The 24,090-nt window shown below is 39.7% G+C and overlaps 1 protein-coding gene and 1 pseudogene across 25 annotated transcripts in view; both read right to left on the reverse strand.

Annotated features, from left to right (window-relative positions):
* RBFOX1 (RNA binding fox-1 homolog 1) overlaps positions 1-24,090 on the reverse strand; it is a 2,066,775-nt gene that overhangs the window by 1,067,360 nt on the left and 975,325 nt on the right. Inside the window, exon 1 of one of the 25 annotated variants that reach the window (XM_045461765.1) lies at positions 8,400-8,826. The exons of 23 other annotated variants lie outside the window; for them this stretch is intronic. In XM_045461765.1, the coding sequence (XP_045317721.1) occupies positions 8,400-8,444 (45 nt within the window). In that variant the 5' untranslated portion in view covers positions 8,445-8,826. Of the gene's footprint in view, positions 1-8,399; positions 8,827-24,090 lie in introns of those variants that run through there. One more of the 25 variants, XM_045461764.1, reaches the window with a different exon arrangement.
* Positions 13,423-20,008, reverse strand: LOC123589650 (annotated as a pseudogene).

Below are 24,090 nucleotides of genomic sequence, written 5' to 3' on the forward strand. Positions count from 1 at the left end.
TCTGTGTCATTAGTCAGTCGGTCTATCCATCTATCCATCCAGCCAGCCACATATTCTGACAAGATTAAAGGAAGGTCAGTCCTAATAAGAGGATCACAAAGACCATTCAAGGCTAACCAAATCTGATTTTATGTCAGATTCATTTTTCACCAATGTTAGAATAAATATTCCTATGGGTTTGGGTCAAAAAGGGGAGAAAATCGGCTCTGAAGTCACAAAGCTTATGGGTTTGGGTAAAAAAGGGGAGAAAATGGGCTCTGAAGTCACAAAGCTTCAAATTTGATTATCAATCCTTCTACTTACTAGCTGTTGGTAAACCTAGAAGAAAAATCATCTCAAGACTGAGTCTTCCCTCATGAAAAATGGGTATAAAGAACTCTCTGCCTCATAAAACTACTGAGAGGAGTCAATTCAGTAGTGTATATTCAGAAGTTAACACAGTGGATAGCTCATTGCAAACACTCAGTAGACAGTATCTGTACTAATGATAATAATAATGCATAATTCTATATATTGAGCAGTTAGTTAGTGCACTGCAACAAAGCTGGCCTTCTTTTCCCATCAGCAGCAAAGGCTGAAGCCTGAACTACTTATAACATTGAGGTAACCTTTATATTTTAGTTCCTTGGGGAAATGTGATAATAGAGACTCAGCCAAAATTCATTTTCCCTTTGCTGGACACATTCTTTTTAATGGCACACAAAGTTTATCACTGGTTGTCTCTATTTTTAAGTAGATTCACACTAAATGTGGAAATATGCTAGAAACCAATTCCATTAAATATGGAATTAAAATGGCCATTTTAAATCCAATTTCCTTTTTTTATTCAACTAAGTGAAATATACGTATTTTAGCACAACAGACTAATGGACAATACTTACAGAATTTTATTGGGTACCCTTAGCTATGTGAGTTTATTCCCCCTTATTTACCATTGAACAATAAATTCTGGTTCAATCTTAAACCACTTCCTGAACCAACACTTAGATGGAATAGGTATTCCACAAAAGCCAATTCAACGAACTGTATTAAAAAAGGAAATTTGACGATAATGGATCCAACAATGGTCTTGTGACAGTTCTGAAATGGGATTCATTCTGCTTTCTCTGTGTAAATGTGAGTTCACTGGGCCTGAAATACATAAGAACAACCACAGTGGTTTCTACTTCCAGTTCAGTTCCCATAATGTCCCTGGGTTGGGGGAGGGTGGCTCAAGAGCCCCTTTCCATGGCTTTGGAAAGGCTGGACGGCCACACCACAGCCTTTCAAGGGCAGTGGCCCTTCCTTTCTTGTAGTAAGGAATCTGTGGCTCCCCTTGGGTAGAATGCAATTCATTCTTGTGGTTCAGCATCTTTGAGCTTTCTGTGGGGCAATGCAGAGTGAGCTATGTATCAACACTGAAGTCATGTGAAGTCTGGGTTAGAAGTCTGAGGAGGCAGCTGGCAGGGAACTACTGTCTGTCAGATAGGTGGGTGGTTCCTGCTGCCACCACCTCCTCTTCGTCCAATATTTTGTATTCAAGATGTAAGATGTTTTCTATTAAAGTACAAACCCATGCATACCCTTGATAAGAATTCTTTTTAAATACAAATTCTTCCATGTATTCATTCATTCAACTGAAATCTATTAAGGTTCTCTATGCCCATCTTGGTTTTCTGCCCATCCATGTACCCATGTTTAATAGCAGACTTGCAAGATCTTTTCTTCTCGTGACACAGAATGAAGGTGTGTCAAACTGGCATTTCTATTTAAAAATCTACTCAGGGGCGCCCGGGTGCCTCAGTCAGTTAAGTGTCTGACTTTGGCTCAGGTCATGACCTCACAGTTCATGACTTTGAGCCCCACATCAGGCTCTGTGCAGACAGCTCAGAACCCGGAGCCTGCTTCGGATTCCGTGTCTCCCTCGCTCTCTGCCCCTCCCCCCCTCAAAAAGAAATAAACGTTAATTTTTTTTTTAAGCTACTCAAATTGTTTTTCTCTTCATCAGTTTTACTACATACTGGATATTCAGCAGAGAATGGGATTGGCATGGTTGTTTCCATGGTCTTAATGAGGGAGAATAAATGGATCGACTTTAGCAAGATCAAGCTGGGAATCAACGTGCCCACGTCCACTTGGTTACGACCACATTTGGCTCCCTACAAAACTTTTAAAGCACCAGGAAACCAAAGAGTTAAGTTTCTTGAAGACCCCTTAGGGGATGCAGTTGAACAAATTTTATTTTTCTAATACCACTATTAAATAGAGAATAGAGCAAAGATAATCCATCCTGTAAATTATGCCCTTCTGAATGCTACTGTTTTCCTTCGGCGATTTTTCTTGTCGGAGGTGGTCATGTAAAGAGAACCTCATAAGTCTTCCTGATCCCAGTTCAGGGTACGTTTACAAGGAATTAAGTACAAAAGAGAGCTGTGGGCATTATCATTCACTCTCAATTAAAAATGGTTAAGTTATTTTACTTAATCCAACACCCCCAGAATGAAACTGAAAATGTCTTTTTTTCAAAACTCAGGTGAAGATGTGCCTACACAAGCATGCTTCTGCACATCTACAAAATGAAATGATTAAAGAGCATGGCAAGACAGGAGCACAGACTGCAGAGTTAATATCCCAGCTCTGCCACTTAAAAGCTGTGTGACCTTGGGCAAATTATCCAACTTCTCCGGACTGTGGTTCTCTCCACCGTACAAAGTAGTTAAGAACAGTATCAACCCCTTAGGCTTAGTGTAAGGATTACATTAATTAATATTTTTAAACATTTACAACAGTGCTTGGCACATATGAAACACTACTTAAGTGCTTATTAAATAAATAAGCAAATAAGCCTCTGAGCCAAACCTTGAACGATAAGGAGAAAATAATGGTGTCTGAGTGCTGAGGAGTAACAAGGAAAGTTCTTACAACGACTGGCGCAGAACTCATTTTTTGATGGTGCATTTCTATTGACAGCAGTACCCTAGGAAGAAATTTCATTTTTCAGCACTTGTAAGAGGTAACACTGAGTAAACTGGGGAAAAGTAGGTACTTTAATCACAATGACCCATGTCATATTTATAAAGAAAGATGTTCAGAGTAGGCAGCAGTAAAATGTTAAAGCCAAATTTAAGACAATATGGACCTTCCAATTTTGCATTATGATCCCATTCACAGTATCCAACTGGAGATTTCAAAAGTTTAATAACTGAAATTCATGTACCTTATCCAGTCTCTTGAAAAATCAGACCATGTACATATTAGTCACAGCATCACTGATATCGCCTAGGACAGGATTTCTCAGTCACCACTGCTGGCGTTATGGGCTGGAAAATTCTTTGTTGTTTTGTCCTGTGCATCCTAGGATGTTCAGCACGATCCCTGGTGTCTACCCAGTAGATGCCAGGAGCACCCCCGGTCCCAATTATGACAACCCAAAATGTCTACAGTATGTTACCAAACGTCTTTATTGTAGTGAGGGGAGTGAGAAAATCGCTCATCGTTGAGAACTACCTGCCTATGGCATCTGTTGACTACCCATTTTGTGTATCTTTCTAAATTCACATTAATAAATTTCAACGGTATCTTGGTATATTGGAGTCAGAAAAATATGGAATCTAATCTCTTACTCTAATTATAAAAAGTCTTGAAGATTGCTTCCCCATCTCTAAATTAGGCATACAGACACGTACCTTGCAGAGTTAAGAACCAAAGAAAACATGCTGAAGCTCTCAGTCCAATGCCCGACACACAGAGGCAGTGAGTGCCCAGGCAGACATCAGCATTGTATCCTTATTCCTATTACTGCTGATATATTAACACATCACCATCTTCATCATCTTCGTCATTATAATAAAAACGGAAAGCCTCTATGGCAACATTCGAATAATTATAATAGGTACAACGGGTACTCTCATCTTGTTAGCCGAATAAGCAACTGATTTTCTTACAAGTAGAGATTTCAATTGAACAACAAAGAAATCCATCCCCGGGTAGCAAATGCAGATGCAGAATTATCATGAAGAGAAAAAGAAAGGCTGGCAGAGGCCTTGCTAATAGATAGAGGTTCTCTTTCCAAAGCAAACACCAGGTGTAGAGGCCAACTTGACTCACTTGGCTGTTGCTGGTTTTCTGTACTGGACGGACAATGCAAGGTAAAAGTATTGGAGCTTCTTGATTGTCTATGTCTGTGCGTATATAGTCTCTGTGTGATCAAAGTGTATCAAGGCAGCTTAGAAAATTCAACCAACTTACCAAAAACTGCAGTGATTTCAATGTGGCTCATTGGGAGTACTAATTACTCTGTAAGTAAAAAGACCCATTGGAAAGAACAGTGAGCTTTGGCTAATTAGATCAACATGAATACAGAATTCAGACTTTACTTCTGTTCAAGCAGAGAAAAAGTAATAAACATAACCACTCTTGCATCATTAAAAAAAATCACTGCTACCCTTGGAACAGGGATATACTATTTCTGCTGTAATTATATCATTTCTCAAAAAGCCTTTCCTGGCCTTCATGACATTGGAAGTAGCTGAAAGATTACTCACCACCGATTAATGTTAGGGAACTAACGACTGTTCTCGCTTTTCCTTTAAACTCAACTGAAATAATTTCACAAGAACTTGCAAATACAAAATTGTGTTAAGAATGTCCAATTGGTCCTATTTACATTTGCTACATCAAAGTATTCAGACATCATAAGTAAATGTGAAATGGGGGCCTTCCAATACCTTATAGGTTATGCAAACACCTAACCAGAAAGAACACTTTGAAATTTTTATGGAGCAGGAAAAATTGGAAGTGTATTAATCTAGGCAGTGAAATTGGGCTTTTTGTCATGTTTAATTGCTTGAATTCATAACCTAGTTTTGCTGAATCAAAAACGCGTTGCTATAGCTGACACAAGCTGTTTCAGCTTTTTGGGCAAGTGCGTGCGTGCGCGCGCGCACACACACACACACACACACCACAACTTTTCATGAAAACTTTAAATCTATTAATAAAAAAGCACTCCTGAAAACTGTTTGGAACACTGCAGCTAGTGAATAATTAAATACAAAGGTTTCCAAGCTGAACCCTACATGTTACAAGCTGACTTTTAAAGAATTACTTATTTTTTTTTAGTACCATGCAAACAGAGGGAGGGGGCAGCATGAGCATCAGATAGGCAAGACTGCTATTTTGTTATGTGATTTAATTCAAATAAATTAAAATGCATGATTAGAAAATTCCTGATGCCCTTATTTGCTCTTGTTTACTATTGCTTATAATACATGCAAACGCTCAACTCTGCATAAAAATGAAGGAAAACAAACAGAAGGACAAAGACTTCTACCCATAAATATATAAAGACCTAATGTATTATAACATCCTGGAGTTTTCAGATCTGTAACAAAATAAAGCTGGAATTGCAAAAAACTGCTTTTCTCCCTATTTATTTTTACATTGGTTGAAAAACCAGTACAAGATGAGGATTCAGGTCTCCTAAAAGGAATTGCGTTTTAATTCTTTTAGAATCACTTTCAAACAACTTGTTTCAATCCACTCTGTGACGACTTTGAAACTAACACACATGAAACTGTTAAAAAACAAAATAGCTACAACTAAACGTAAATAGAAGTTTAATAATAATAAAGCCTTATTATTATTTCATAAAAAATCCTTCCTCTTTTGGATCACATTCCATTTCTCTGGTACTGCAAACTCAACTAAAATTCTAATATAAAAATTGTAAATTTTGCAGAAAACAAGACCAAAATGATCTTTCACTGGACATTGTAAATAGCTATTTAGTTCGAGAATGACCCATCCAACCAGGTTCTCTGTTATCAAACAAAAAATGACAAGGGATATGTACGGATTCTCATATAATAATCTCAAAATAGGACTATTTATTGTCCAAATCTTACAGTTGTAATTTGGAAGAAGGCAATTGCAGCAAAAATTCCTTTACATGAAATCTCCTTCGACTTTTGTGTCACACTCATGGAGAGAGAAAAAAAAATTGGAAAGAAAAAAAAAACTTATTTTTGCGATACTTAAAGCTAGCCCGTAAGTGAAGACTGATGGTTGTTTCTCCCAAGTCCAAGTAAATACAGATTAAAATGAATCCAGCTTCTAAAATTAAGACAGGTAATAGAGAAAACAGAAGTTTGAGGGATAAGGGTATAGTAGACAAACATAAAAATATGCTCAGCCCAATAAAGTTATAACAAGCAAAGTGCAATGTTGTAAAAATCCATCACTTGGTGATAAGAGAGAAAAGATCCAGCTCTTTTCATGTAACATAGGCATCCTCCAGAGTCAGTTTGCTGGGTTAAAATCAAATGACAAGAAAAGTTTGAATATTCACTTTTATTTACAAGATTAGGGTACAGCAGATTGCCTGATATTAATTAGTTCTTGCATATGAACGGAGAATACAAAAAAAGAAAAAGAAAATCAGGTTCCAATTATCCCTTAGGGTGCAAAACATTTGTTACAATAAAAATGCAGTAGTAGAAGATATCTGGAAAGCTTTCTGTGTTCTACGTACAAAAATAAAGACAGATGGAAAGAAATACAGGTGGATAGAGAGAGAAGGGGGGTGGAAGGGGGGGAAGATGGAAGAAAAGAGAGGAGGGAGGAGAGAGCAAGGGAGAGAAAGAGAGAAAGAAGGAAGCAGGTAAGCAAGGGAGAAAAGAAACCTTTGCCCATAGGTAATACTTCCTCCAACTGTTCAGAGAAGCAATTTTCTCTTCATAATCCATGAGTATTCTAATACAGAGGAAGCACTGGCATGTGTGGAGGGTGTGAGTGGGCAGATAAGAGTTGAAAAACCTGCTTTCTGTATGAAAATCATGAATGCTTCCCGCATTCCCCATGAAAGCCAGCTGTCACTGATTGACTGTAGTTTACTTACTTGAAGAACAACCCTCTTAAAACTTAATCACAGCAAAGGCAAGTTAGCCCATTTCACAAACACATTTACACTCATGGCCTTTGGATTTCCAAAGATACATTTTGATCAAAAATAGGGAATCACAGCGGAGAAAGACTTTATAGTCTTAAACCAGTTCACCACCCAGCTACCCAAATAAAGAGGATTACACAATCATTTTTGATGGCCTCCGTTATAGACTGCGTTCATTTCTGTGTGACCAAAATTAAAACCATATGAACAGTGAGTAAATTATGAGATATCTAAAGATACTCAGAAAGGGACTCTTTCAGGAAGTAATTTAATGAACCATTCCTACTAAGATGATTTTGCTAACAAAACTTTTGGATTCAGAATTCTGCTGGGGTCCTTCCTAAGTAGGGGGGAGGCACTGATCTTTTGTCAACAGAAATTAGTAAAACCACCAGTTTCACAGTAATCTGTAAATAATGGCTGAGGGATAGGCTGAGATTGAGCCTCCCAGGTGATCCTCCTAGGCCGATAAATGTCGTAGGCAACACTTTGCATATACATACATACATACATATATATACACACATACATACATGTATATATACATATATATATATATGTATATATATGTATATATATATATATATATACATAAATATATATATGTATATATACCAATACTGTCAATGTAATTTCTCTTCCCTGGGCATCAGGCAAAGCAGAGGAGATAAGGACAGAGCGACCAGCACGGTAGACATGTTTACACAAACATGCAATACATATTCCCACACACGCACACACATGCCCCATCGGAACGTGAGCGTGCCAACTTTCCAAAGGCACGGCCCATCTGGCCAGTCATTTCGTAAACCTCCCATTTAAAGAACCGCGCAGCTCTTGCAAAACCCCTGCGAGCCTATTGGGACTTTTACGGGCTTTCTTACAAACGCTTATTCATCTCTAGAAATAAAGTTAAACGGAGCCAATGAGAATGGGCAATGAAGTTCCCCACTAACTTCTCTCGTCAGTAAAGAAAATCGATTCATCTCCGGACTCCCCCGTAGCCACAAACGCCCCTCGCCGTCTCCGGGCGTCCCGCGCCCCCGGGGGCGCCCGGGGCGAGCCGTGACCCACCCTCCGAGGTCCCCGGGCTGGCCTCACGTACCGGGTCTCACTCACGCGCTGCAAATGCATCCGCAGCCTCCCATCGCCGCTTTGGTTTACCCGGATTCCTGCCGCCGCCAAGTCCCTATTCTAATCAGCAGCCCCGAGGCGCACACGCCGCCACCCTCTCGGCGTGAACGTTGGACAGCGGCTGACGGCGGCTCCTCTGCCACAGGCAGCCAAAAATGTCAGTTTGCACACTCCTCCCCCCTGTCGCCCGCCCCCGTCCCCGTCCCTCTACCACCCCCTCCCGCGAGTCAGTGGGCTTCAGGAAGCCTCTGCAGAAGCAGCTTTCTCTCCATCCCTCGCTCTCCCTCTCGGCCTCTCCTTCCCTGATGGTGCTCAGAGCCCTCTTCTCTCGCCTTACCTGAAGGGCATCTCCCACGACTGCAATTAGCTGCCAAGATTTCATTGTCGGCTGCAAAGTGCCTCCTGTTTCCTCCCCGGGAGAACACGGGAGAAGTCCGAGGCAACAGCAAACGGCAGCCACGTGCTAGCAATGTAAATGACTCCAGTCATCCGTCGTGCGCGCCGTGCCTGCGCTCGCCCTGGCTGCCTGACACCACCGCCAGCAGGTGCAGAACGCGCCGGGAGAGAGCGAGCGAGCAGCCGGAGCAAGGAGGCATTCAACGCGGAGAAGCGCACAGAGGGAGGCCACCAAGGTGCCGGGGACGCTGCCGCGTCTGAGCCCGGCTTCCAGGGCGGCCCCGGCCTGGGCGCCAAAACACTCGCCAAATTGGACGCCCAGTGTTTTTGCAAAGTCTTGCAGCCCAGGAAAGGCGGTGGGTGCTGAGGCTGCGTGGGTCCCGCCTCCTCGCTCCCGAGGCACTTGCAAAGCGCCGAGCTGGAGGCAGTATCTCGCCGCTCGCCCTCCCTCTCCCTCTCCTGCACGTGTCCCTTCCCTTGTTCTTTCAAGCATTAAATATGTACCACATGACAGAATAGGGCACCTTGCACGGTCCTCCGAGTCCACACTTGACAACCAATTTTAACTCACGAGCAGTGAAATGTCTAAAGGCAGGATATAAGCACTTCCAATTACTTACACTACTCCTGCATTATTCAAAATGTCCACGGGACAGTATTTATGACTTCCAATATGCTACTCCACATATAAATACTAGTAAAGGATGGAAAACCCCATCACTCCCTTCCCCCCTACACTGTTGATAGGCTTTCCTCAGTGTTTCCTCCGAGATACGATTACACTTTTCCACTAGTTAAAACTTTGTGACCTCAAATCTTCTTTCACATTAACTGATAAATGAGAATGCTCTAAAATTTGACCCTGCTTTGAGGAGGAAATATCTACCATGTCCTGTTGAACTTTAGAGATCACCTGTGAAAAGGTATTTACCTTGATTATGGCATCAAAGTAAATGTCCCCAAAATCCACAAAGATCTGTGACTTTGTTTGTTTGTTTACTTACTTACTTACTTAAATGGGAACGAGTTACACCAGGCTCTGGCTATTCCCAGTCTGAATACTGCATTGGTTAGAGACCAATCAACTAGATGGGGGAAGTCAGTCTTTTGGATGTAGGAGAATTAGATTTTTTTTTTCTATTTCTTTATAGTCAGAACTGCAAGCTATATACGCTAATAGGGCCTTGCTTCTTCAAGCACTCAACAGTTGACTAGGATGGAACTAAATATGGAAGAAAAGTGTATATATAGACTATATTCAATTAGCAGTGAAATATTCATTGGATTCCTGTGCCCTCTTCTTGGTTACTTTATTTTAGTTACAGGCCTTGTGCACAAGTGATTAGGATTTTATATGGCGGTAAGCAAATTTTAAAATGGTAATACATCTTTCAAATATTTATTTGCACATTTATTATAGCCCCATATCTTGAGGCAATATTTCCAGGTTTTTTTTTGGAACATGCCAAGTCCTTCCATAACCATCAACCACCTCTGTCACACCAGTAACAAAATGAGAAGAGTTTTTTTTTCCTTCTATGCATTAAGATTTTTTTTTTTTAATTCTTATTTATTTTTGAGACAGAGAGAGACAGAGCATGAACAGGGGAGGGTCAGAGAGAGGGAGACACAGAATCCGAAACAGGCTCCAGGCTCTGAGCTGTCAGCACAGAGCCCGACGCGGGGCTCGAACTCACGGAGTGCGAGATCGTGACCTGAGCCGAAGTCGGCCACTCAACCGACTGAGCCACCCAGGCGCCCCAAGATTGTTTTAAATATTGCATTAATACACTGTTTAACTTGTTCCTTATGGAGTTAAGGAAAGTTGGTGCATGTTTTCTCTGCCTGCCTTCGGTGGGGGCAGTGGCATTTAAAGGATGCTATGATAGCATTAGGTAGACCTTCCTTTCCCAGTGATGGTTCAGTACAGAGTACACTAAATTCTCTGATGATTTAAGTTAAAGTCTAGTATATGCACATATCAGCTCTGGGGTCAATGGCATTGGGTAAAGTGGCAAAATGTTTCTAGATTTTAGCTTAACCAGAACCCCGTGTAATTACAGAGATGCACAAAATAAAGTCGTAGTATTGCAGCAGAAACTGGCATTCTCAGGGGAACCATTTGATTCACAAATCAGCTCACAAAAGCGAGGTTATTCGAAGTTAAGGATGGTGGGGGTGGCGGATGGAAAGATAGCAAACCCTAATTACAACCCCATTGTCCCCGTGTTCCCTGGCACATATGGCCATTTAATCACGGAGTATGACAACCTTGGCAGATGTTGCCAAACCTGGTTATTGATATAAATTGCTATTCTCGTGTGTAAGTGCCCGAGCAGAGACCTAAAACAATGTCCGTACTCACCCAAAGGGAAATAAAAGGCCACACGAGCATCTGTGGCAACAAGACGATACAGAGCTAAGGTGGGTTCCTTGCTCCGTCCAAAGGAAAACAGCAATGAATGAAATCTCCAAACCAAGGAGACAAAGCCTCCCTGTGGGAATGTCAACTGGTATCGTCACTCCAGAAACCAATTTACTGGTAGCTATTAAAACGGAAAATGTGCACAGGCTATAGCCAAGCAGTTCGACTTCTCTGCCCTAGCAAAACATGTATAAGCTGTGTTCGTGAATATACCTCCACCACTGCTTGTTACAAGGGAAAAAATGGCAAATACCTACTGGCATAAAAAATGCAATATATCCTGTGATGGAATACTATATAGCAGTGAAAAATGACTAAAGTGTGAATAATCCATAGCTATACAGACACAAATATGTATAAAGATGAAGAGACCGACTCATACTACAAAGAACAACTATATATACATTTTTTTCAGTCAAAATTTCACTGAGATAAAAATGCAAGTTTTAAATGATTCATACACTATGGGACTATTTATGAAATAAAATGCAAAAATGAGGTAATATTATAGATTTTCTGCAGTTATATAAATATTTATGGATGTATAGAAAACGATCCAGATTCAGCCTCTGCCTGTTTTCACACAGCTCACAAGCTCATTTTTTAAAAAATACTTCAAAGGTGAAAAAGAAAAAAAAAAAGGAACAGAAATATATAAGGGCCCCTGGGTGAATCAGTGGGTTAAGCATGTGACTCTTGAATTTGGCTCGGGTCATGATCTCACACTTGGTGAGATTGAGCCCCACATCAGGCTCTGTGCTATTGGCACAGAGCCTCCTTGGGATTCTCTCTCTGCTTCTCCCTCTGCCCTTCCCCCATTCATGTGTTCTGTCTCTCTCTCTCTCTCTCTCTCTCTCCCAAAATAAATAAACTTAAAAAAAAAAAGAACAGGAATATATGAAAAATATTTCAGATTTCAATGTCCCCGAAAGAAGTTCTACTGGAAAACAACTATACCCATTTGTTAATACATTGTGACTACTGAGCTGAGTATTTATGACAGAGACCAAATGGTCCACAAAGCCTAAAATATTTACTATCTTGCCTCTTACAGAAAAAGTTTCCCAACTTCTCATCTAGAAGAATGGGCCCCAAATTCCTAATAGTGTTTAGAAAGGGGAAAGGCACTGCTGTTGATGGAGGAGGTTGAGAACTTAGTTTTCCTTTAAAAGAACATTGATATATAAAAGGTCATATATGAGCTTTATGTACACAAACCCTTTAAAGGGTACACACACACACACACACACACACACCCCTTTTTAATAAAGTCTGTATGTGTATAAAACCTTAAAAATATGTATTTATTTAAATATACATATGTATACACACACACACACATAGCGTTTTTGATTATAAAGGGAATGTGTGCACCACTTTTAAAGTGTGTGTGTCTGTGTACATGTGTGTGTCTATACACATATATTTATATGCACCTACCTGGAAGAAAACATTCAAAATTGGTGGTTCTTGGGGGTGGAAATGAAGATGCTTATTATAGTCTTCTTTGTTATTTCAGGTTTTTGTCAATTTCCCCAACAGATGTAAATGTAAGAAAATGGTGGATGCCCCTGGCCATGTGAGCTGTGACAATTGCCACCGTGCCAATGTGTTTTTCTCCCTCAGAAACTGCCTTTTCTCTTTAACTGTTGAATGATAAGACCTTCAAAAACACATCAAGGTTTAGCTCACACTAACCTAACGTTTCTGGAAGACTCCAGCATCTAATTGCTTCTTCATAGGAAAACAAAAATTTAAGCTTCAATGCACTAAAGATTTTTATAAAAATCAATCTTACCCTTGAAGTAAAATGCGACATAGATTACCCTTCTGCTGTAAGTTATGGTAATGACCTACCGAGATATGCCTCACAATACAGTCATACTGCTTCTTTACCAGTTTGAAAATATTTTCCTATAGAAAAGCACAAAGCATGTTCTATCTGAAAAATAAACTAAAATAAAATTACATAGCAACCACATTGGTGCTTTGTAGGATTAGAGCAGCTGGACCTAATGATTTTCTTCGTCCTGACATCTAATAATCCCGTTGCATCAGGAAAGGTGAGCTTAATGAAGCATATTGAGATGGGAGAGCATACGATTTATGGTGGGCTTCTTGTGGTTATATTCCTAAATGGATCCCATTAGCTCAACATTGGTTGCTGGTAAATGGCCACATTTCCTAATAGACAAAAGCATGAATCACCTGGGCATATTTTAGACGTGTGCTCTACAGAACGGTCCACCTTACAACTTTAAACTAGGACCAGGTGAATGGCCTTCTTTAATGAAGCTTTGCCAACTTTCTTTGAGCAAGAAACAGAATTATTACAAAGGAACATTCATTCTACCTCCTCAGAATTTAGCATGTACACTTAACCTTATACTTGAGATGGCATACATCAAGCACACCACTGAGAGGATGTTTTAAATAGAGTTACAACAAACCAGTATTGTTTCAATCCTTTTTATACAATTATGAAATTGTAAAACCATTATGTTGTTGTTTTGTTTTTGTTTTTGTTTCTTTTTACAGATCTTCACCTTTATTTACTTTCCAGTAAGTTTAAATCCTTGAGGGATATAGCCTCACATGGATTCTGTGGTCAGTGGCTTTGGCGGGAAAGTTGTTTTGGAATTTGGCACAAACCATGCCACTGTTTCCATGAGCACGAGTAACTTTTCTCTAGATTACTCTGGTTTTGTTCGGTATGCCACCAGGAGTCACTGTGTCATTCTTTGCTTTGTACACATAAGCACTTCTCTTGCCTAGACAGAATTCAGTTTCATCTCGGGCATAAATACCTTCAATTTTAAGAAGAGCCGTGTATTCCCTCCAGTTCTGGAGACCCCACTAATAGCCAGCAAAAATGACCTTGGACCACAGCCTTCCAGACTTATTGGTTGTTTTAGGAGTTCTGATCTCAGCAACCTTGCTCCCAAGCTTCAGTACCTCATATGTGTTTATTGTGGAAATTTGAGAAAATTTGGAAAAGCATAAGAAAAAAGTCACTCATTATTTATCACCCAGAAAGCCACACGTAACATTGCAAATCTGTCCCTTCAAAGATTTTTCATTGCATATGTGACTAAAAACTCAGAAGCACAGAATAGACATTTTACCATATAAGCTCATTTTTCTACTTTGCAATGTATCATGAACCTTTTCTGCTGTAAAAAAAAAAAAAAAAAAAAAGATAACATCAATTTTGGTATGCCACTATAAGAATACACAATTTCTATTAAATAATACCAACACGTACATTCTTGGTGTTAAATAACACCAACATGAACATTCTTATCCATAATGTTATGAGCTTGTCTCTCTCTGTTATTTCAGGATAAATAAATATTTGGAAGTAAAAGTGGTCAGTCAAAATGTGGGCACCATTTTTAAAATTTTAGATCTAAAGAACCAGAATCCTGGAATGTTCTATTAATCCTATACCCAGTAACAGGATAAAAGAGAACCTATTTCACCCTGGGAACAGTTTTGGGTCAACTATTTCTTCTTTCAATAACCATCTCCCTGGCTTTGGCTAGGTTCCTCTCCCATCCACCTGCCCCAATTGGGCCTCCACACCATTGCATGCTAAATTAGCATAAAACAGCTCAAACATAGAAAACAAAGGTGGTAATGGGGAGCAATTTAAATCTAAGCTTATTTAACCTAAGTGGCTAGTGGCTGCCCATTTTGTCTTAATTGCCTTTTAAACTAAAATCAATGTTAAATTACCTGAACAACAGTTTCTGCACAACTGCAAACTGAAAATTCTTTAAGTGCCTCCTCAAAAGCCTTTGGCTCTTATTTGGCGGACAGACAGGAAAAGAGTCTCTTTCTTCTTTACTGTGCTCTAGCTTTTGACTATGGGATATGATTCAAGGATGCACTCTCTCAAAAACAGTCGCCACGTCAACTTTAGGATGAACTACTCCTTGACATGAGGTATTCAAAATGAAATCTGGATAATGGAATTGGAATAACAGTCCTTCCTTCTTTCCTTCTTTTCTTCTCATCAACAGGGAGAGACTGAATATACAAATGGAAAACAACCAAACCACATATACAAATAGAACTCAGACCTATGATTGGCAGTATCCCGCCCAGGAAACCAGCCTGCTATCCACAAATCATACTGGTAGCACATCAGACCACTTCTGACTTCTAATCTCTGGTGATCAGTTCAGGAAGCCAAAACAAAAAGGCCTGTAACACGACCAGCTCAGAAAGAGCCACAAGTTGATTAGTAATGAAGAGCTTCCCTAACTTTTGTACCCACTTCCAACTTAGGGCCAAGGTGTGCAACCAGTAACATGGAATGTCCTGCTTCCACTTGGTGTACCTGCAGCACTCCGACACCAAAAGCCTCCAGTTAGGGCACACCTGAAGCCTTCCTTTTTTTTTTTTTTTTTTTTTTTTTTCCAACTATGAAGCTTTCTCACCCTATTGCCTGATGTTGAGTCTCTGACAAGTGATGCTGGCTAACTCCCTTGCTACAGTATGCTTTGAATAAACAGTTCTCATTTGGTTGGTGTTTGTTTATTTCCACAGTGATTACTTGTTTTCAATACTGTGTTAGGTAAACAAGATAGACAAAACCCTAGCCCTCAGGGAGCTTATGTTCTAGTGGGTAAGACAGACAATAAACAAGATAATGACACATTTTAGTAACTGCTATGTAGAAAATAAACCATGCACTGAGATGGGGAAGTAATTGGGATAGATGCTTTAGATATGATTCTCGGCTTGTTAGGATTTATTATTACTGGTTAAACTTCCTGCTTTTGTTTCCTTCAAATACTGATTGAGCACATGCCACCACTGAGTCACACACACACACACAAACCACCTCTGTCAGCAAAGAGTCTCGCAGGGTGACGTCTGTTCAGTAATAACCAGAACATGAAGTGGACAAGTAGGCAGGGTCAGAAAGAAGATGCAGGGTATGAGATATGAAGGCTAAGAGACAGCAGGGAAAAGCTTTCAGATACTACAAAGGGTCCTCAGGCCCCAGAGCAGAAGATGGAAGGGGTTCAACACTCCCTACTACAAAATATGGTACTGCGGTGGCATACTGAATATTTGAAGCGGGAAGAATGTGAGTAACAGCAGATGCAGGAAGCACTCTCTGAGCCCCCCATCCACTCTGAAGCAGGTCATAAGATCTCATGGGAGAGGTGCCCTCCCTATCCTTATCTCCAAAGATGGAGGGACACAGAAGGACTTGTTAAGTTCTCCCCAGTTTACCACTTAGCTGCTATCACATTTCCCCATGACTTCCGACTCTTCATCAAACCTAGTATAAAAATGCTCACATTTAACCACTTCTTCAGGTCTTCATTTCCTTATGAAGTCTCCTGTGTCACGTAAAACTTACATTACATAAATCTGCATGCTTTTCTCTTGTTAATCTGTCTTTTGTCAGTCCAATTTACAGAACCTCAGCCAGAAAACCTAAGATGTATACAGGAAAAAGATTTTTTTCTCCCCTGTGTGGGGAGAGGCACACACATTATTACTGGCATTTCTGTATGTTATGCCAGCATGGACACTTTTAAGACAAAAGAGGTTTGCTTTGAGATATCCCTAAATTGTTGCACTACCTTCTTTAGGAAAATCTTCCCAGGGGCAGGGGGTGGCACCTTAATGGATCAATCTGTTGACACATGACTTCCGCTCAGGTCATAATCTCTCAAAGTTCGTGAGTTTGAGCCCCGGGTTGGGCTCTGTGCTTACAGCTGGGAGCCTGGAGCCTACTTTGGATTCTGTGTCTCCCTCTCTCTGCCCCTCCCCTGCTCATGCTCTGTCTCTCTCACTGTCTCGATAATAAATATTAAAAAAACATTTTTTTAAAAAAAATAACAATTTGTCCCTTGAATTTCCTAAGTAGGGGATTGCACAGACTTTTGGGGAGAACAAAAAGTCATGTGAGATTAGAAATCACTCATTTCCTCAAATCCCCTCACTCCTTAGGTCAGTAGTCTGTCACCCCACAAAGGAAATAAGGAGACAAAACAGGCTCCCAATTCCAATGACTTAATCTTGTCTGAGCCCAGGGCAGAATGACGGTAGAAATCTTACATGCCCGAGAGTTTCCTCTACTCAAGATTTTAAGAAATTCAAAGGCTATTGATGCTATAGGCATGTGTAACGCTCAGCCAACACCTCTCCATGCCATGGCAGAGATGCCAATCATTGCCCCCCACCCTTCAGGGTTTCTTAGAGAACCTTCTCCTCTTGTGACCCCACCTCAACCAATCCCCAGTCCAGGGACCTGGATCAGACACATAATCCTCTCTGGTCAAATCAGAGTCACTCCTAGAGAGACTTCCAGAATTGGAAAAGAGATGGAGTGGTAAGTTTGACAGCTGGACTTGGAAGGCTGGGTGGATTTTCACAGTAGACTCTGATGAGTAGTTAAGAGAAGCAATCTACAGAGAAGTAGAGAAATGCAAAGAGGTGACCTCTAGAAAGAAATGAGAGGAAGAAGGGAGAGACAGATAAGCAGAAGGACTCTGGCCCCAGAGAAAGACAGAGATGGGGAGAGTTGTTGTCTTGGCCACTGAAACCTTTCTTCTTACTTCTGTATTCCTTTCCTTCTCCATGTGCCTCTGACGCAAGCCGACTTCCTGCAAAGTCCCAACCATACTCTCTACCCCTGCTAGAGTGTCTAGACACAGTTAGGGTTGCACAGGACATGGCCAGCCTGCAAAGGAGTCCCCAGATCCCTTTGCTTTTCAGGAGAGCAAAATATCCCAATGCTGTGATGAATAAACCTCTTCCCTGTGTCTCATGATCTTTCATGAAGCATAGCTGTGGTCCAGCCTGTCAGAAATGCAATTTAAAACCTGAGTGCTAAAATAAATACAAATTCTCTGACACTAAAGGTTAGGTTTTGTTAGGCTTTTTTTCCCCCTACTGTAAGCATAAAGATATCTTCCCCTCTAAAAATATCACCAAAAATATTGATAGATTCATTTTTCTAACATTATATATATGAATGCCCAGTGAATTCCATATATGAATTCCAGAATCCTTGTCAGATACAAAGTTGAATAAATCTGTTGAAAAAGGTAAATATAAACAAATATTATAAAATAACATTATAATTATATTTTATACATTACGTTTATATATTTGAAGCTTAGGCATTATAAGATGTGTGAATATATAATTATAGCTGAGATAAGAGTAAAGTATGCTATGCATCTGCCTGCATAGGAGACATGCATAGGAGGAGCCTTTTTGTTCTGCTTAAGGTCAGAAGGCAGATTTCAAAGAATTCACAAAGGTAGTGATGCTTGAGTTAGGTTTTAAAGGATGCACAGGAGTTCATTTAACATGGTCAGTACAAAATGGCAATCTAACCAGGGGAAGTAACTTATGTAAAGGCACAGAGGTGTGACTGTATGAGCTAATGGCTAGGGTAAAGTGGGCATAGGTCAGATGATAAAGGCCCTGTATGTCATGGCAAGGGGTTTGGACTCCATTTCTCCACAGGGAAAGTGAAACAGGCAGTGGCTAGGAACACCACTCCAGGTAGAATGTGGGAATGGACAACTGAAAGTAGGAAGATCCACTAAGAGACTCTTTTATTACATTTCAGGTCAAAAGATGATGAGTGTTGACACAAATGAAGACATGACAGTGATCATATAATAGGAAGGAAAGATTCAATAAATACTTTAGAAATAGAATTAAAAGGACTCATTGAATGACTAGAAAATATGTAGAGGTGGGATGGCTTTAAAAAACAGAAGAAGGAGGAAGAGGAGAGGAGTAGAGGAGGAGAGAGAGAAAGAGAGGAGAGAGGGAGAGAGGAGAAGGAGAGGAAGAAGAAAAAGAAGAGACCAAAAAGTCAATGTCAATTTCTAGATTTGTATTTTAAGTTATTGATTGAATGCTGGCACCAGTGACCAATTTCAGGAGCATCTGATAAAGATTTGAGAAAGATAAGAGGCTCATTTTGGCCACTCTCAATTGGGTAAACTTACGGAACCTCCACATGGAGCTATCCAACAGGCAATTGGGCAGATAAAAACTGGGATCCTGGGGAGAGGCTGAAGACGATCTGGAAATCATAAGTGTAAAAGATGGAGCCATGGACACAGAACAGGTGATCTTGGAAAGCAGACACTCTGATATTTGATCTATTAATGCCCAAGGCAACACAATAGAATACAGGTGCTAATCAAGTCCTAAAGTACATTTGAATAGATGCACAGTAGACAGGACTGTGCCATATCTATGCTTTCATATAACAGTATAGTCACTGTTTAATATTTGTGAGTAGTTTACAACTAGTAAGATGACTGAATCCAAGCATTAACAAACTGTTCCTGTAACCACTTGGATCGAATCGTGCCCTTTTAAACCTACTCCACCTATTAAGGAAGCATACAATGGGGTATATTCTTTAAAGCAAACAGCTAGCCCTACCTGGAGGCAGGAATTTGGGCTATCAACAACGTCTAATCAGGTTTCTATATACAAATATTTAAAATGAATGATTATAGAATAATAAATTACTCACTAAGCAAATGTCTGTTTGCCAGGTGCAAAATAGATGATTAATGACTGTTTGCTAACTACAGGACTTACTGTGTGCCAAGTTCAAATAGGAAACAGAGATTTCTTTGGGTCACTTTGCTGTCTAGAATGTGAGCTGCGTTGGCATCACATACCCTTATCAATAGTAAGATGAAGTTACTCATCCACCAATAGCTTAGTCCACGTGAGATAAATATAGGAATGTGAAGTCCCTATCCGCTACTCTATAGGTCTTGACAGGCAATGGAGGATTCCTAATTCCCAATGAATGACCTATGGATATGAGAGCACTCCAGGATGCTGGGATTATTCCTTCTAACTTGTATGCATTCAACTGGAATGTGGGACAGTATGGAAAACAAAAGAAAGGGAAACCAGTGTGAACGCTGACAGCAATTCCATAGGCATCCCAGGCACTGCACAAATCCTGATGAGTGAGTATGAAATAGGAGATGTGAATCTGCTCTTTCCTCCTGAGTTCTAGGCTCTCAGATACCTCAGAGGAGGGGCAGCTCACCTCCCACAGTGTGAATCCCCTTTTTAAAGCCACTTCTTTTCTGCATGGCAGGCATGGCCCCTAAAAGCAAACCAATGCCTCACCTGGTGTTTAATCAAAAAAGAAATCCATTTCATAGCTGGATTAAAATTTGGCTCTGTTGGTCTCCTAAATAGACAACAGGCTGGGCTTTGATTGAGACCTTCTGAATGGACTGTCAATAGCTACAACGGACTCTACTCATGGTTGTATTTTCAGAACTTCACTACCACGTGAGAGGTAACCACTTTATTAGTTACTAGGACTTGATAATGTGGCTCCTGGGTACAATTTTGTTTATTTCCTTTCTACTTTTCATATTTTACCCTGGCCCTTTCTTTTCTCTTTTCTTGCCCCTTTGCTTTCTTTTCTACCAGAATCTCCAATGTCCTCTTGACAAAACCCTGCCATTTACCTCACACAGCCTATGTCCATATTCAAGGTGAGACACACACATTGCATGTTCTATCTATAGTTCTTTTTGCTCATGTATGTAGTAGGAGAGAACCTTTTCAAGGGTAAAAAAAAATGCCTTAGGCCATTCCTGAATTCTGGGACCTGTGGTCCATGAGAAAAGTTAGACAAAAGAGGAGGGGACAACTAGTGAGCAAAACAAGAAAAATGAGGACACATTTTAAAAATATATGCTGAATATTTTAATGTTTTAACAAAAACACACAAATAAAATGATTTTATTTATCTTTGCAAATGCATAACAAAAAAAAAGTCATCTAAAGGCTATTTAACAGATGAGAATTTTTGTGGCAAAATAATTTCCCATTAAAACTGTTAATAAAACAGAAGGTACTGTACCAATCACAGTTTGAGTGACAACAACGTGTCAGTCATGATTTCTAGACCTAATTCTGTTTTGAATGTCCCGCTGCAGATGGCAATGTCCTAAACTATAATTGTGCTCTTTACTAAATCATTGCAGGGGTTGTAAAAAATATATTAATTTGTGCATAAAAGGCAGTGTGGTTCAGCAGTGGGACATGAGTTTATCAAGCTGTATGATGAATTGTAATTCTGAATCTTGCAATTTTGCCAATGTATCTGGGTGACTTACTTTAAATCTTTATTTAGTGAAAAAATAAAAGCTAAACTATATGCCCTTCATAATCAAGAGACATAAGCCACATAGGCTTCCAGGGCTCCCAATCATCCCTACCCCCACCACAGTGTGGGAGACATTGGGCATCTATCTACCTTATGCAATAAATCTACCCTCATGCAGTAAAGAGCTGACTTCAAAGATGTATCTCTTTGCCAAAAAAAACATCATGCCCACCCCCACACATCCCCCATCGCTCAGGCCTGAATACAAATAAACTCTGTTTCTTTGGTATTTCTTTTTTCTTAGCTCTTAAGATACAGAATGCTCTGGCCATCAGATGACCAGTAGAGACATTAAAAAAGAAACGAAAAGAAAAGAAAAGGAAAGGAAAGAAAAGAAAAGAAAAGAAAAGAAAAGAAAAGAAAAGAAAAGAAAAGAAAAAGCTTATTCTGGGATTTTCCTATTAACCCTTTTTTATCATGTTTTTCTGTCTTGACAAAGGTAGAGAGTTTGAACAATCAAACATAAGAACTATACAGAAAAATAAAAGCCACCATTAGGAGATGTTATAATTACCGCTCTGCAAAATTTCCCTTCTAAATACCACTAACTAATGGCAGAGGAGATCTAAGCCTTATCCATAGAATTCTAGAGCCATAGCTGGAAGAATCCAATGGCATGTAAATGGTGCTTGATGTCTCAGGTTTTCTCTTAAAAATTTATGTGCATGTGCCTTCTCTTACCTATATATTTGTTTGCTTTTAATATAAAAAATAACACCTTCCCTCTGAAAGCTTGGAGCAAAATTGATGCTTCAGGAAACCAGCTCTATGCACTCTGTGGTTAAGGGTCCCTGTCTCACCAAAATATAGTTCTAGGGGGTATAAATATTGCAGTTTAGGAAACCCAGCTACAATAAAGTCACCTTGCCTGGATATTTATGTACACCATTGTATTTAATAGTAATAAAAATTATTATTATAATAACAATGACAACACTATTAAAAATAAGCACCATGTTAATGTAACTTGAGTTCCTGCTGTTGCCGCAACACTTTACATATAATAATCCATTTAATCCATAATAATTGAAAAGGTGTTCAGCATCACTAATCGCCAGGGAAATAAAAACCACAATGAGATATCACTGCACACATGTTAGAATGGCCATTATCAAGAAAGAAAGAAAGAAAGAAAGAAAGAAAGAAAGAAAGAAAGAAAAGAAGAAAAGAAAAGAAAAGAAAAAAGAAAAAGGAGGAAGGAAGGAAAGAAGGAGGAAAGTGTTGGTGAGGATGTGGAGAAAAAGGCACTGTCGTACACTGTTGGTGGCAATATAAACTAGTGCACCCACTATGGAAAATAGTATGGAGGTCCCTCAAAAAATTATGAATAGTATTCCATTAGATCCAGCAATCCCACTTTTAGGTTGTATATCCAAAGGAACTGACATTAAGATCTCAGACAGATATCTGCACTCCCATGTTTAGCATTATTCACAATAGCCAAGATATGGAAACAACCTAATGTCCATGGTGGATGAATAAGTGAAGAAAATGTAGTACACACATGCAATAGAATAGTATTCAGCCCTGAAAAAGTAAGAAACCTTGCATTTGCAAGGATGTGACGAAACTGGAACATTATGCTAAGTGAAATAAACCAGACACAGAAGGACAGACGCTGCATGATCCCACTTTTATGAGGTGTCTAAAATAGTCAACCTCATTGAATCAGACAGCAGAGTAGTGGTTTCCAGAGGTGTGGCAGGGCAGGGGAGAGAATGGGGAGATGTTGGTCAAAAGGTATGAAGTTTCAGTTACATGAATAAGTTCTGGATATATACTATACAACAGGATCTGTAGTTAACAATACTGTGTTGTATACTTAAAAATTTGTTCAGAGGGTAGATCTATGAAGTGTTCTTACCACAAAAGAAAAAATATATAAAAAAAGGAGGAAAATTTGGAGGTGATGTACAAGTTTATGGCCTTAATTGCAGTGATTTCATAGGTATGTACTTACCTCCAGACTCACCAAGCTGTGTACATTATGTACAGCTTTTTGTATGTCAATCCTATCTCAATAAAGTGGTTTATTATATATATACACACATATATTAAATATAACTAAAATAATTATAACTAAAATAGAATTAAGCCTCATTATGTTATCAGATACAATTCATATAAATGAATGATATAAATGATTAGATCAACTGTACTTAATTATATTAAAGTCAATGTGGGGTGGGAACACTGATCCCCAAATAAGGACTATTCAGGTTTCTGTACATCTCTGCCTAGAAATCAATCTGAGTGGACTCTATATTTTTCTTCACTTATGTTACAGTCATATCACCAGAACCTAAATATGAGCATCCACACTGAACAGCATGCTATGATTCAAAGTCAAAGAGCCTAGCCTAGTTCGGGGGTCTGGGGTGGCTCAGTCGGTTAAGTGTCCAACTCTTGACCTTCGCTCAGGTTGTGATCTCATGGTTTGTGGGTTCAGGCCCCGCATTGGGGTCTGTACTGACAGCGTGGAGCCTGTTTGGGATTCATTCTCATTCCCTCTCTCTCGCTCCCCCCCCCCCCAAATAAATAAATATACATCAAAAAAAGAGCCCAGCATAGTTCAAAATACCTTAGAAAGACACTAAAAAAGATGAAAGTCTGACTTAAGCCTCCTTGGGTCCATTGCAGGTTAGTTCTTTATCCTTTGGTTTCCTTCCCTCAGAGATTCCTCCCATAGACTTGGCACCAGGATAGTGGAGAGAAGATAAGTCCAATCACCTTCCACCCAGCAGCCATCAGCTCCAATTCAGACATGTCTAAGTTTGTATTCTGGCTTTGTGAAGTTCCAAGAAATTTGGCAAGTTATTTAAATCCTCCAGAACACCCATTTCCTCACCTCTAAAATGGGTTTAATACCAACAAATTTAGATGGTTGCTGAGGGGATTAAATAACATATGTGAAAGTACCTAACACCGTCCTTGGGAAAGAGAAGGCGTTTAAAATGTTTGAAAAATAAAATGATGTCAAGATGCACTGAAGAAGATTAT

This window comes from Leopardus geoffroyi, chromosome E3 (assembly GCF_018350155.1).
Source record: "Leopardus geoffroyi isolate Oge1 chromosome E3, O.geoffroyi_Oge1_pat1.0, whole genome shotgun sequence".
NCBI classification, from domain to species: Eukaryota; Metazoa; Chordata; class Mammalia; order Carnivora; family Felidae; genus Leopardus; species Leopardus geoffroyi.